Genomic DNA, 13,409 nt, shown 5'->3' with positions numbered 1-13,409 from the left:
CAAAGCAATGTTATTGCAATAATGGTAGAGGAAGTTGCTGACGGTTCACTACAGGCATAAACTACCGTATCATAACACCTAATGTCTCAATCCCTGAAGGTATTTTGGTGGACAATGATCTGTAAATAACTCAGCTTTATTTATTTATCTTCATTGTCTTCGCTGTTGTATTAAAGAGAATTTAATATCAGCTTAGCTTACCAAATGTTTTTCTTTCTCTGTATCTTTCACTGCTAAGTAATCCTCATAAACTTGGTTCAGATAGGGATAAACTTTGGTCTCTTTCATCAGACTCCTCAAGGCATCTTTCTGTGCGGCTCTCTGATTCCATTCACCAAGTTCCTCTTCAGAATGTGCAAATGGGCAGAGATTCAGATGGTCCTCAACCCCAGAGTACAAACAGGTTTCTCCATCTTCACAATGCCTTGAATAAGAGTGACTTACTTATTATTTTTTATTCTCATGATTAGATAACAGTTATTCACTGTATGGGCATTTCTATGGAAAAAAAAACCCGAAGCAAGCAATGAAATTGTACCAATTTTATTTTTCACAATTCTATTTAAAAAACATCTCAAATACAATTAATTCCCTTACTTCTTACAAAATCAAATATGTCACTTTATATCTTTCATTAATGTATTTCGAAATATCACTCCAATCTAGTGGTGCCAAGACACTAGTACACCTGATTTGGTCTAAAAATGCAATTTCAGATCACAAACAGTTGTGCGTGGTCTAAAACCATGAGTAAGACCATTACTGCACTGACATCCAATTAAGTTGTTATGCAATATTGTCTCCCCTCACACTTTCCCCTATTGTGAGCAGAGGTGTCGTCCACTGTGAGTGGAGGTGTCCCCCATTGTGAGGGGAGGAAATTGCATAACCACTTAAGTAGATGTTAGATCATTTTTTATCTTAATAGCAAATTCAGTTAATTTTAAGACTACTGCTGTAATGACTAAGTCTGTGTAAGATCAATTGTGGTCTGTATTTTAACTTTAAGACCAAATCAAGTGCACTAGAGAATGCTCAGCATCCTGCCTGCCATGTGGTGCCCACCATCTAGTGGTGCAGAAGGCATGGTGTCTTGCCTGCCATACACCACTGTGGTGCCCACCATCTAGTGGTGCAGAAGGCATGGTGTCTTGCCTGCCATACACCACTGTGGTGCCCACCATCTAGTGGTGCAGAAGGCATGGTGTCTTGCCTGTACAACATTGCTTGGGTCGATCACCAATTCTTCACTTTTTTCTTCTTTCTGAAATCCACATGGAGGACACGTAACTTTAATTTTTTTTACCTTTTGCAAAGCTTAAAGTCTATCAAATTAGGTGGTGGTTCCCGGCAATTCCATGACTGATCGCTCCTGTTCAGCATGGAGAGCACAGACTTATGCTTTTGTGAGCTGAAATGTCTCTCCAACTGTATCTTACTGTTGCACTCCTTGTAGCAATACTTGCAGTAGAACTTTGGGAAGCAGAATCTAGTGCCAAGAATTCTGCGCTCTGTCACATCATCTGCATCCTGTTTTGGTGCTAGACTGGATCGAGATCTTTCAGATGCAATCACCAATTCATCCAGACTGAGAACTAAAAATAAAAACAAATATTTGAATGTCTATGGAAATTTACTGAATTTGTAAAGTTCAACTTGGCATGCATTTTTTTTTTCTTTAAAAACTAGAAAACTTGAAATAAAACATATATCCTTCAATTTAGGAGATAGTTCACATTTAATTTCCTAAAAGTTTTGTCAGGTATGCAGAAAAACAGTATAATTTTAATAACTCAACTCCTTATTCATACAGATACCAAAAAAAAAAGAAAAGAAGAAACCACCTTCAGTATTGCTCTTGCCGGGCTCAACAATATTCAACAAACAAGAGGTTGCTAACTTAAACAGTGCCAAAATAAGAATAAACTTTACATTTTAGCATCTAATGGCAGCTACTCCTGTAAAAATGCTTCACCCCAACCACACACAGAGCCTATTCAAAACAAATGATCCTCAAATCAACTGATCTGCAAGTCAAATATGGCAGACCCTACATGAAAGCAAGACGGATTAATCCAGGATGGTCTCATCGCCTCCACACAAACCATTAAATGGATAAAATCTCAGCTTCAATTAAATTGCTAGGCGCCTGCAGGGACCAGACATGCGGATGGGGAGACCATTACAGGATTAAGCAGTCTTGCTTTCATGTAGGGTTCGCCATATTTGATCCACGGATCAGTAGATCTGAAGACCTTCTGTTCTGAATGGATGAGAACATAGGAATCAGTAAACTATGATGTGATGCGGCACTGGTCACTTGCACTAATTCATTGCCTTGAGGCAGTTTGAAGGTAAAACCATTTTAAAAATAAATTTTCCCCTTTAAGATAAATAACTTAATAATTCAGATGCCTTCAATATACTTGCATGCTACTTTTAAGTTAACCTTACCACCATTTTTCTGCATCCATTCCCACAGCGATTTCTCCATAGTAGAGTGAGCATAGGTACACTCCTTTCCCCTGAAGCAACGATTAAAGCTTTTTATGTTGACACACAGGTCAAACTGGTCCCTCTTAACATCTGGCAATTCCCTTATTTCACAATATTTTCCATCTTCCAGACGGACAACACACAAATAAGTATCTGGGTTCCATGGATGCAACTGCTTGTAACAAAATTTAAAATCCACTGATGGACCAACAATGAGATTTCGGTTTTTGATGTAACATTTACGACAAGCATACTGCACCTTCTCCTGACACTTGACTTCACTAGCTGGTGTAAATGTACTTGCAGATGATATGGAGTCCAAATGTTGGATTCTTGCTGACAACACTTCTGTATTTTCTATGACTGTTCCAAGTGTATTTTTCATTGTTTGGGTTTTCTTGTCATGAGAATTTAATTTCTTTAGATTTCGTATGAAGTCTTTTCTGGACCAATTATTGATTGTTTCTAGATGCCATACATCCCTTTCAATATCAAAATGTGCCTTTGGGCAATCTACGTCAGTACAAATTCCTTTGGCACATCTTTGGTACATATCACTTTCAGCATAACCACGTGGTCTTTCTCTTATTGGAATGCGGTTTCTTCCTGTACCAACAATACTTTCATGTACAAGTAAAAACCCCTCAACTTTCCAGCGATGCCCATTTTCACAGCAATCTTTATCTTTCACTTTCCAACTGATAACTGTCGGTTTCATGAAAAAGCACTTGCGACATACAAAAACTAATTTTCCTCCATATTTCTGTATCAGTTCTTGCGGAGTTTTTGGTTTGGGATGATAAGCATATCGGAGTTCATCAATAAAATTAAGAATCTTGAACTCATGCCTTTGTTCCTTTTTCCACAAAATCTTTTCCTCTTTGCTGTGGGGATATTTGCATTTCTTAACTGGAAAAGGTGAAGATCTCCCATGCAAATGAGTTTTGCAAAGGTCAGTAAAAGTATTGTATAAAGGAGCCTTGATCCACAACCACAGTTTCCCACCCTTGCGCTGAAGTAGTAAACGGTCTTCGTAGCAATTTTCATGAGCCTTCCAGTCATACCAGTAAGCATCCCCACTGTTTTCAGATTCAACACAGCAAGAGGAGCATGCCAGTTGTATCCTTACATCTTGTAAAGGAAATTTTGCTTTGATCCCAACCACCTGTCCGGAGTCTCTCGAAATTCCTAAAATAAACATAAATAAAAGATCAACACAACTGGAATAAATAAGTATTAGTACGGAGTTCAAATACAGAGAGAGTTCTTTTTAAATTGTAGACACTTTTATCAAAACAAAACTAGGCAAAGGAAAGGCAACAAATTCTGTGTCACAATAATTGTAGGTGGTGCCAAAGGGCAAAATTTTTTGTAACAGGACAAAAGAAAAGTTTTTGAAATGGATTAAATCCTGAATATGTTTCATGATTGACTGAAATGAAGTATAAATATCAGAATGCAGAAAACTCAAAAAATATCCTGAGAATACACACCACTTCCTCTTGTGGTCAGTTTGTACTCTAATGGTGCATCACTCTTCTTTCTGTCATCAGGAATAGATGTATCTGTGAGCTTATCCAATTTGCTAATTATCTCTCTTTCATCAGTTCTCTGAGGTAAATTGCCTTCTTTTGCTTTTACTGGTGCAGGTGCAGACGCTGCTTTCAGTTGCTGAACCAGAAAAAAATACTATGAGAATTTGAAATCACCACCATTTTCTTGGTGACAGTATCTTTCTATTTATCAGTCAGATAGACAGTTAACTAGTGTATCAGCTACAATCCTGTACTTTTTGGTTTAAATGTGTTTGTTATGGATTGATGAGCCCTTAATTACAGATTTTTTTAAACAAAGGCATTATTTTGCTTGATCAACGAAAAAATCTGAACTTAGACCCCATTCCCAGAGATTAGATCGATCCAACAAGATCGACCTAACTCCCTGGCCCCCGTTTCACAAAGAATCTTAAATCCGTAGTCGATGGCCTAGCTAGGTCGACTACGCTAGGTCGTCTACGCTGCAGTCGACTAGGAGTGTTTCACAAAGAATCTAAAGTTGTAGCTTGGTGTGCTTACTGTAGTCGACGCGCACGAGAAACTCTTCAAGAAAAGGAGGTTTAAAATTTCAAAAGTTTCACAAGACATGACGTTTCATGGCCTCTTTCGACCGAGAACGATCGTTTATCAACAATAAAAATCAGCCAAAACACATACAAAGTTTGTTTTTGAACTTTATTGAATAGTTTAACTTTGATACAACTTTAAAGTAGCAGTTAAACATTAGCTTGTCGTGGAACACTGCTGACGGACGTCTAGTGGTCAAAACATAAACAAACACGCGATTGGCTGGGTGAAGTGGCATTTTATTTTTTTATTTCAATATTCCATAAATGTCAGTGCTATTCAAGGATATTATAACACAATATCTTGAATGAGGTATGTTCTTTCCAAATTTTTGTCGTTTATGCTCTCATTTACCGAGTTTTAGTTGAGCTTGCTGACTTAAGTCTCCTCCCGAGGAGGCTAGACATCCTCGACTAGCAGCTAAGAAAAAAACAACGTAAGCGACCTTTTAGATTCTTTGTGAAACAGCACTTAGTGACATAACGACTTTATTACGTTGGTAACCAAGCTCTTAGTCAGGGAAACCGACTTAAGTTTTTTTTGTGAAACGGGGGCCTGGGGGTTCACGCTAAATAGCTGTCAGCCGAGTGGGCACGAAACTTAATTACCCCTTTACAGCTTGTAGTAGGCGGCATGGACATTTAAGCTGAGTTATCTGACAGTAATCTAGTGAGACTCCCCACAGGGATAGATTGATCTAAAATCTATGGGAATGTGTCAAATGTGTATTAAATGTGTCAGTAAATCGGTATTAAAACAGTGATCGTGGGTGCTCAGGTAAAAGAAAAATTTGAGAAACCGATTTTTCAGTTTTTACCCCAAAATCGCAATTATGATGTCACTGGTAAGATGACATAAGTGTAAATGTTAATTAATTTAGTCACTGAATACTGAAGATTTATTTACTACCAAAAAGAATGCATGTAAGGCAGTAAATAATACCGCCGTCACACTAGAGGTGGAATAAGCAAGAATGCCGTCGAAAAGACAATTCTTTGTGCATTCGAAGTGCATTCTAAAAATTCCAAATGCATTCCAAATATTTTTACCCATTCTTTTGGCCGTCCTGAATGTTTTGCTCATGTTTAAAACTTTTGAAGTGGTTCTAACTGCACTATGATTGCATTCTAAATACTCTCATGGCATTTCGACAGCATTGGAAACATTCTGATCACATTCGAGGGAGAACCGAAATGGTAAGACACTTCAAATCCTGCTAGAATGAGCCAGAATGCAACTAGAATGCATCTCGATCCTATTTCAACAATCAAACTACACTTGTCGGCATTCAAAGTGTATTCTAAATATTCTGACTGCATTCCGACAGCATTATTGATATTCCTAGTTTTCCAACTACATTCTGGCTACATTTGAGAGCTAATACAGGCGAAATGTGCACGAATTATTACAGGCGAATTCAAGCGCATTCTGAGTATTCCAACGGCATTCTTACAAGAATTTAGGTCAATTTGAAATTTCTTCCGAAATGTAGTACGAATTTTGAAATTTAGTCATTCTGGCTGGTTCTACTTGATTCCTGCAGATTCCGAATAAGTGTGAAGGGGGCTTAGAATTTTGGAAGAAGGGTGACAATATCCTTTAAGTATATGCTTATCCTTAATGGCCACATATTTAAAGATAAGTGACAAGACATTGTTCTGGTCCATACTTGTCTCCCTGCTTCTGGCTTTCGAGGTACTTGCTTGTACTTTATCTTCTTTACTTTTAGGGTCTTCGATTCTACAAGTACAAAACAGAAATATGCATTTAAGCAAAAAAAAAAAAGGACTGTATACCATCAGATATGTCACTGAAAAATTTTAAAGCAGCTAGGTACTAAAAAGAAAAATAGTCATCAGTACATAACTGAACAAACTGACAAAACTTTACAAGACAGGCTACAATTTAACTGGCATTTGCCATGGGGTTACTATCATAGACTGACTGGCAGTGCAGTTTTCTATTTTTAGGGAATATCCAACAGAAGACTGGCATTTTTAAAATGTCGCCCACAACCAGAACCCTACAGCTGTGCCTTTTAAAAAATTCCTTGCATACGGTAAAGTCTTGAAAATTTCGTCGGCAGGATTTATTTTTAATATTCATTTTCATTTTATCTTTAATCCGCCCCTTGCGGTATATCTTTGGCGGAGAATCGTAATATTCTCAGGACTTTGTTCGCGTAATATCATATCAGAGGGAGATCGTTCGCCATCCTTGCTACATCTTCACATCTTCACATCTTTTCACATCTTCACTGGGAGATTGTTTGTGATGTAAGCAATAAAAAAATGCAGTTTTCATATTAGTTCAAGGAACTTAAATTGCGGAAGACCAACAACGGGAGATCATTATTTTAACTCCCTGTAAATTTTTCGAAAGTTACAGATGGTGATTTTAGAAGGCCTGACACTCAATCCTGGGAAAAGCCCTGCATGCAACAAACGTTCCCAAGAGCGTAATTTTTTTTTAATATGTCGCGTCCAGGTTATGATGCAAGGTTGCAATTAGGCTTATCTTGATTCTTCTCCTCTATCAGGAGGTATGTTTCTTACCGAGAATATAATTCTCAACATGTTTTCCGGTACAGTAAGTTAAGTATAACTTAATTGAGATGCACTAATAAATAGATTATTATTTACCACCAGAAAATGACTTAGGAAGTAGTAATAAATATCCTACAATATAGGAGGGTCAAAGGTAACAGTCGCTAAGAATAAAAGCCCAAACTTTGGCAAAGGCATGATTTTTGAAAATTTCGTCATACCCAAGAGTCGGAGAGAGGTAATTTTGAAAAATTAGTCGGATTTACACAATTAAAAATATTAATTAATTTTTAAGTAACGAATTTTTCAAGACTTTACCATATACATGTAAGCTATTATTTTTGTTTTATCTTCTGTCATTACGTTTTGAAAACTGACTCAATTTTCTACACCAATGATACCTTTGCAACACTTATATCTTACCTTGGTAACGCTTACGTATTTTTTCTTGGTACCTCTTAGCCTTAAAAAACAAGGAAAAAGGATAAAAAATTACATCTAAAACATATACATGTATAAGCACATTAGTTCCCAACAAACTATTCAGTAACTTCAAACACTACTTGTACTAATAATATCTTAAGCATGCAATGTTGACAAAATTATCTAAAAACCTATCAACTTTGTGCAAAATTGAACTAAAAACTTTAAATTGTCAAAAAGCTATTATATTCCTTTTATTCTAAACTAAGGTCTTTTATTCATTAATAAGTAATACATATTAAATTATCAAATTGTTCATTTTGAATAACAAGGCAGCATAGCTGTCAAATGTACAGACAGAAAGCAGTGTCTGTTCATAAAAAGTAGAGAAACCACCAAAGCATGATGAATTACCCTGATCCCCTCCGCAATATTTGTACCCTCCAACCATTCCTCATTCACTGCTGTCTGTGAGCCGCTAATGGCTTCCATTTTTTCAGTGCAGAGTTTTCTCAGTTCAAGCATATCCTTTTCCTTAATGTTAAGAAGTATTTGAATTAAAAGATCTCTTCAAGTTATGGAGGATCACACATCATTTACGTACTACAAAACATGCAACAGCCATTAATGAATATTTTACTCTATGCCCATATCACATAAAATTAAGTGAAGAACATAATAAACTACTTAGCTTTACATAAAAATATGACTAGTTCATAAACTGCAAAAGGTAACAGTTTTAAAGTGCCAATGAGGAGGATTTTTAGTGCACTTTAAGGACAGTAAAAACTTTTTGATAATATTTAACAGATAACAACAGCGATTTTAATATCGCAAAAAAAACGAAATTACCCCATCTTGTCGAACCTCACCTCCTACCAACCATACTGACAGTTTTAAATAGTGGAATCTGGCAGAAGTTGCAAAAACTGAGCCTGAAGCATGGGTTCAAGACTTTTTGTTTTCCCCATATTGTTACAGAGTATGAAAGATGTCAAGAAAAGGGGATCAAATGAGGTTATTTTAAGAAAATTTTGTTAAGTAGAAATTTTCAGTGGGAAAACCTTATGCTTTGTACTACTGAATACCCTTAGCAAAATAAAAAGTTTGCAGCAACAAGTTTGCAGGGTTTGCAAGAAAATTTTATTGCTCCAATTTTGCAGCCATATTGCAGCAAATTTGCAAGAAGAATTGCAGTTCTCAGCAAAATTGCTGCAAATTCGCAGCAGGCTTGATATTTTGCTAAGGGTTGCCAGGTAATGCATTAAAGGGTTTGCTTCATGCCGTCAGAATGGCCTGAACGGAACATATTCTTCAGAAAACATGCCCAACTAACGATATCTTTATCCAAATACACAAATTAAAAGCTCATTTTGTGAATTTTTGGCTTTAAAAAACGTCCTATTTGCTCGGCCTGAGAGTTAATGAGCTACGTTGTCACGTGGTCTGATGACGACAATCGAGCCACTGGAGAATAGAGCGTGCTTAGCTGTTAAACTGAGCTGCATTGTCTTCCTGTAAGATGACTTCTCTGGCTTCTGATAAAAGTTTATACTCATTCAAATCTCTTACCCGAGGGGTCTAAATCCTCATGAAGCTGTGTAAAACCATTTCCTGTCTAGTCAATTCTTTAACAAGCATTTAATCATGGTTATCCCAAGTTGTATAAAACACTGCATTTGAATGTTGATTATTGCATATGAGGTCCATGTTATTTGTGAAATTCAATTTATTTTATTAAACCGCTGACACTCCGTCTTGCATACTTTTATTAAACTGAGGTAAACAATGCCCGTTACCTTTACATGTCCTATCTTAATCATCCATCTAACTGGAACTTCCTTTACCTCTTAATTAGAGGGTTAAATGGCATTCAATTTGTCTTGCTTGTATCGAACGCACTCTCTATCTAAGCTTTACTCCAGTTATCTCAGGTAAAAATCTACCTGTGCGTTAGTTACAAAGAGCAGCTCCCGTAGACCTGGGGGTACTAGATATCTTTCAATCTTTACTCTTTCAAAAACAGTATAAAGTTACCTGACATATTTTCGTGTAAACTTAATGACAGGCCAAGTGTCTCCAGTTCATTCCGTACTCAATTTTACCCAAGCAAATTTTTTTCTTGAGTAGATCTTTATAGCACGGTGTTATAAGCTTACAAATTTGCAAAAAAAAAAAATTGCGTACTGACGCAGAATTTGCGTTTCAAGTTATAAAATGATAAATCTTTTAAATTATTTAATATTTCAGATGAAATACTCTTCAGAAACAAATCCTCAATGCATAAACGAATTAGGATAACGAACCATTTTATTACAGCAGTTCCCATTTTTTCTTTAATATAACGCTCTTTTTCCTGTTTTTCCTCAACACGTTTTCTTGCACGGAAGCTTCAAGATACCCTGAGAGCAATTTCTTTTATTAATGTTCGCGACCGTGTTAGAACTTAATTGTTTAATTCAAAGTCTTGTTTTTCTTTTTATATATTGGAGGTAATACCCACATATTTTACAAGCTCTTGATAAAAAGAAAAACAAGAATTTGAATATATACATACAGAGCTAATGAAACTGTTCTCTCTTAATTGTTTAAGTATTGATATTTAACGTCATTTACAAATACCAATAAAATAACCCCATGAAATAAATGAGATATATTGAAAAATATGAAAGCCCACCAAGACGAGTTTCATACCTGTTATTACCTGGCTTGGGAATTGCAGCGGTGCATAATTAACAGATTTTATTGTTAACGAGCTCTTGGTCAAATACAATGAATTTAAAAATGCATCAGCAATTAGTAAGCTTGCCAACTGATGACAGTATCTAAAAGACTATCAGCTTTTGATATGATCTAAAACACCTCAGGTGACCGAGATCGCGAGGATCGCAACTATTGTCACCAAAGTTAGCAAGTTAGTCACGGAAGACCGTCACAGATAAAGAAAGATAGTCAAAGAGTGCTGCAATTTTTGTGAATCCCACGGCAACACACTGAGGCATAAAGAAAATTGCTCAGCCCCGTTCAACACAACTTTCCAAAATCATTCTGTCTGTTTGCAGCATGCAGCTCAGTTGAGTCTCATAGACCTTTATCGTGATTGTCGTCACAGTACCACGTGACCCAGATCTGTTGCTTCATTTATGCATATTGAGGTGAGGTTTACTAAAACGCTTTTTTACTATTAATAGATTGTTTTTATAATTTTTAAATGGCGGGGATCGATTAAAACATACCTCTAGTGTATAGATTGAGTGCTGAATCTTCAAAATTCGAGAAATGGATTTTTACATGAACATTGTCCTTTAATTTTTACCTTTAAATTTTCTAAATCTCTGACTTCTTTGGCTAGCTGCAAAGCTGTATCAATAGCTTCTTTGGCTTCTTTATACATCTTAGACTTGCAAAAGCATTGTGCCCTGTAGAACTGGGCTTTCATCTTAATGTTGTTGACCAATTCTGACTGATGTACATCTTCTATCAGGTCAAGGCCTGAAAGCAGGACATCAACACCTCTTACCTCTTGTTTAAATGGAGCAATCACATTCAATATGGCTAATAAATTAAAATCCACAAAAATTGTACAGATTTGAAAGGGAATCCCCTATAGCATAATCTCATGTTTCTACTTATGAAAACTCACCAGTACAACTGTATCACTAAGTACGAGCGGCGGTTTATACAAAAATTAAAAACACGATTAGAGGCCTTAGTTTTCAGATCAGACGAACAAAAATAACGATTAGACATTGTAGTTATCAGATTAGACGGCAACACTTTAGAATTAAAGGAGGCATTCCTGAATATTGCGCATTAAAAACATGATTAGACTTCGTAGTTTTCAGATCAGACCAATTAAAAACACAATTAGACGTTGTAGTTATCAGATCAGACGGCAAAATACGACTAGTCGTCAAAACGCAACTAGAAGCCAAAACTCGATTTGACGCTAGATGGCGCTCTTGTCAATGGTCTTGGCCACCCTTGCGCCGACGTCACAGTCAATACTACGAAAATCTGACACTGACAAGTGCTTGCGATTGGCAGATTTAGGAGAGTTGACAGATGTTGTACTGTAGTAGGCTAGTATGTGATTGATACAATAGGCCCCTACAAGTCGCCGAGCTGTACGTGAAATATTACGAGTGTATTATCCAGCCGCAGGCAAGTGTTGTATCCAGCTTAAACCACAGCCTCTGATTGGCTACTACACTGCCCTTGTGATATTTTACTCATACATGTTAGGGGCCCTTGTGGTCACTTAGTCCTTTGTTGGACGATAGAGGACAAGGCTCAACATGCCTTTACAGCTCCCTTAGTCAGTGCCAGCTGCTTCGTGCAGCAGCAGCACCAACACCACTCCCACCACCAGCAGCAGTTAAGACACTGAGAAGTTTCCCCCCTGATCTGATAACAACAACGTCTATTCATGTTTTTAGTTCGTCTGATCTGATAACTACAACGTCTAATCGTGTTTTTAATGGTCTGATCTGATAACTATGACGTCTAATCATGTTTTTAAACAGCCGCCCATACCAAGACCTGATGTGACAAATTAGAATATTAAAAATGGGATTGGGAGGTAACACTTTTTTATTGTAACTACAAATATATTAATGTATAAGAGTCATTTTACTAAAAAAAATAATGTCCTTACATTCCTGGAAATTCACTGATATCATACGAACCACACGCTGAAGATCAAGCCCTAAAACAGTGATCTGCAATGAAAAATATAATAATTAAAGCTATCAATTGTAACAGTGAATGATACTGGTTTTATATCCTGGTCAGGTGTAAGATGCTGATAAATGTAAAAAGTGATGTATACGTGGGGGAATATTTGTAAAAACTGAAAATCCTGAAGAAGATAGCTTGCAATTGCTCATAACATTTAGACCATATGAAAAAAAATTATGGCAGATATTATGACAGACTAGCCAGTGCGGTGCATCAAAGATTAAAATTAGCTGGTAGAAGTTATGTACAGTGTATCAACAAATATTTTCTGGTTGTTCCTTATAAGGTCAGTCAAATTACGATGTATAGCATCATCATTACCAATTCATCATTTTTTGCATATACCTTTTGTATTGTTTTATGATGCCGCATTTGTGGCACATATAATATTTCACATTTATCACTAAAACATTTTACTCCACCTCACTCTAGCTCCATTTCTAGTCTGACATGATGCCATGGAATGCCAATAGCCTCATTAAAGCCATTTAAGACATTCCACATAGAAAGAATACAAAAAAATATCAATTAAGATGTAAAGCAAACATTTAAAAACAACTGGTTTATAAAAGACTTCAAATTTTATTTTAATAATGTCAGCATTTGACAGGATTTTAAAAGAGTGAGTTTTTTATCATCCTTACAGTCTATGGCAGTACATTATTTAGCTTTGGAGCATATATTTCAAATGCTGGTTTCTGCCTTTCTTTCTGCAGGTCAATACTTTAAATGAGATGGTTAAGTGCCAGTTTTTTTAAGCACCAGACAAGTGCGGCAAGGTGGGGGTTCACAGAATTTGACCTTATTGGGCTGAAATACTTGCCTGAGGACCCTTTTAACTTCTGCCAAATGTTATGCCATAAAACTGTATTTCAGGGGATTTATGCCCAATTTTCTGTTTTTCCAGCTTTCGAAGCAGATTTTCAGTTATCATACACGTCACTCATATATATGCTTATTATACTCTTATCTAGTAATATATTTACTATGTTTATGTATGATGTATTTTGTTGATCAATATTCTTCCCCCCAAGACATTCAAACTAAAAATATAACCCTTCTTGTCCACACTGTACTCACT

General features: G+C 36.4%; 1 protein-coding gene across 1 annotated transcript in view; it reads right to left on the bottom strand.

Annotated features, from left to right (window-relative positions):
• The window catches only part of LOC106176738 (3'-5' exoribonuclease HELZ2-like), a 64,217-nt gene that overhangs the window by 19,627 nt on the left and 31,181 nt on the right, over window positions 1–13,409 (bottom strand). Inside the window, exons 10-18 of the mRNA XM_086994172.1 lie at window positions 12,246–12,309; window positions 10,905–11,080; window positions 8,003–8,122; window positions 7,589–7,628; window positions 6,289–6,359; window positions 3,990–4,167; window positions 2,455–3,684; window positions 1,307–1,595; window positions 202–424 (exon numbers count right to left, since the gene is read on the bottom strand). Of these exons, the coding sequence (XP_086850298.1) occupies window positions 202–424; window positions 1,307–1,595; window positions 2,455–3,684; window positions 3,990–4,167; window positions 6,289–6,359; window positions 7,589–7,628; window positions 8,003–8,122; window positions 10,905–11,080; window positions 12,246–12,309 (2,391 nt within the window). The remainder of the gene's footprint in view (window positions 1–201; window positions 425–1,306; window positions 1,596–2,454; window positions 3,685–3,989; window positions 4,168–6,288; window positions 6,360–7,588; window positions 7,629–8,002; window positions 8,123–10,904; window positions 11,081–12,245; window positions 12,310–13,409) is intronic.

This window comes from Lingula anatina, chromosome 8 (genome assembly GCF_051362555.1).
Source record: "Lingula anatina isolate TDL-2025a chromosome 8, LinAna3.0, whole genome shotgun sequence".
NCBI lineage: Eukaryota > Metazoa > Brachiopoda > Lingulata > Lingulida > Lingulidae > Lingula > Lingula anatina.
Note: the sequence above shows the minus strand (reverse complement) of the source record. Positions and strands in the feature narration are given on the sequence as shown.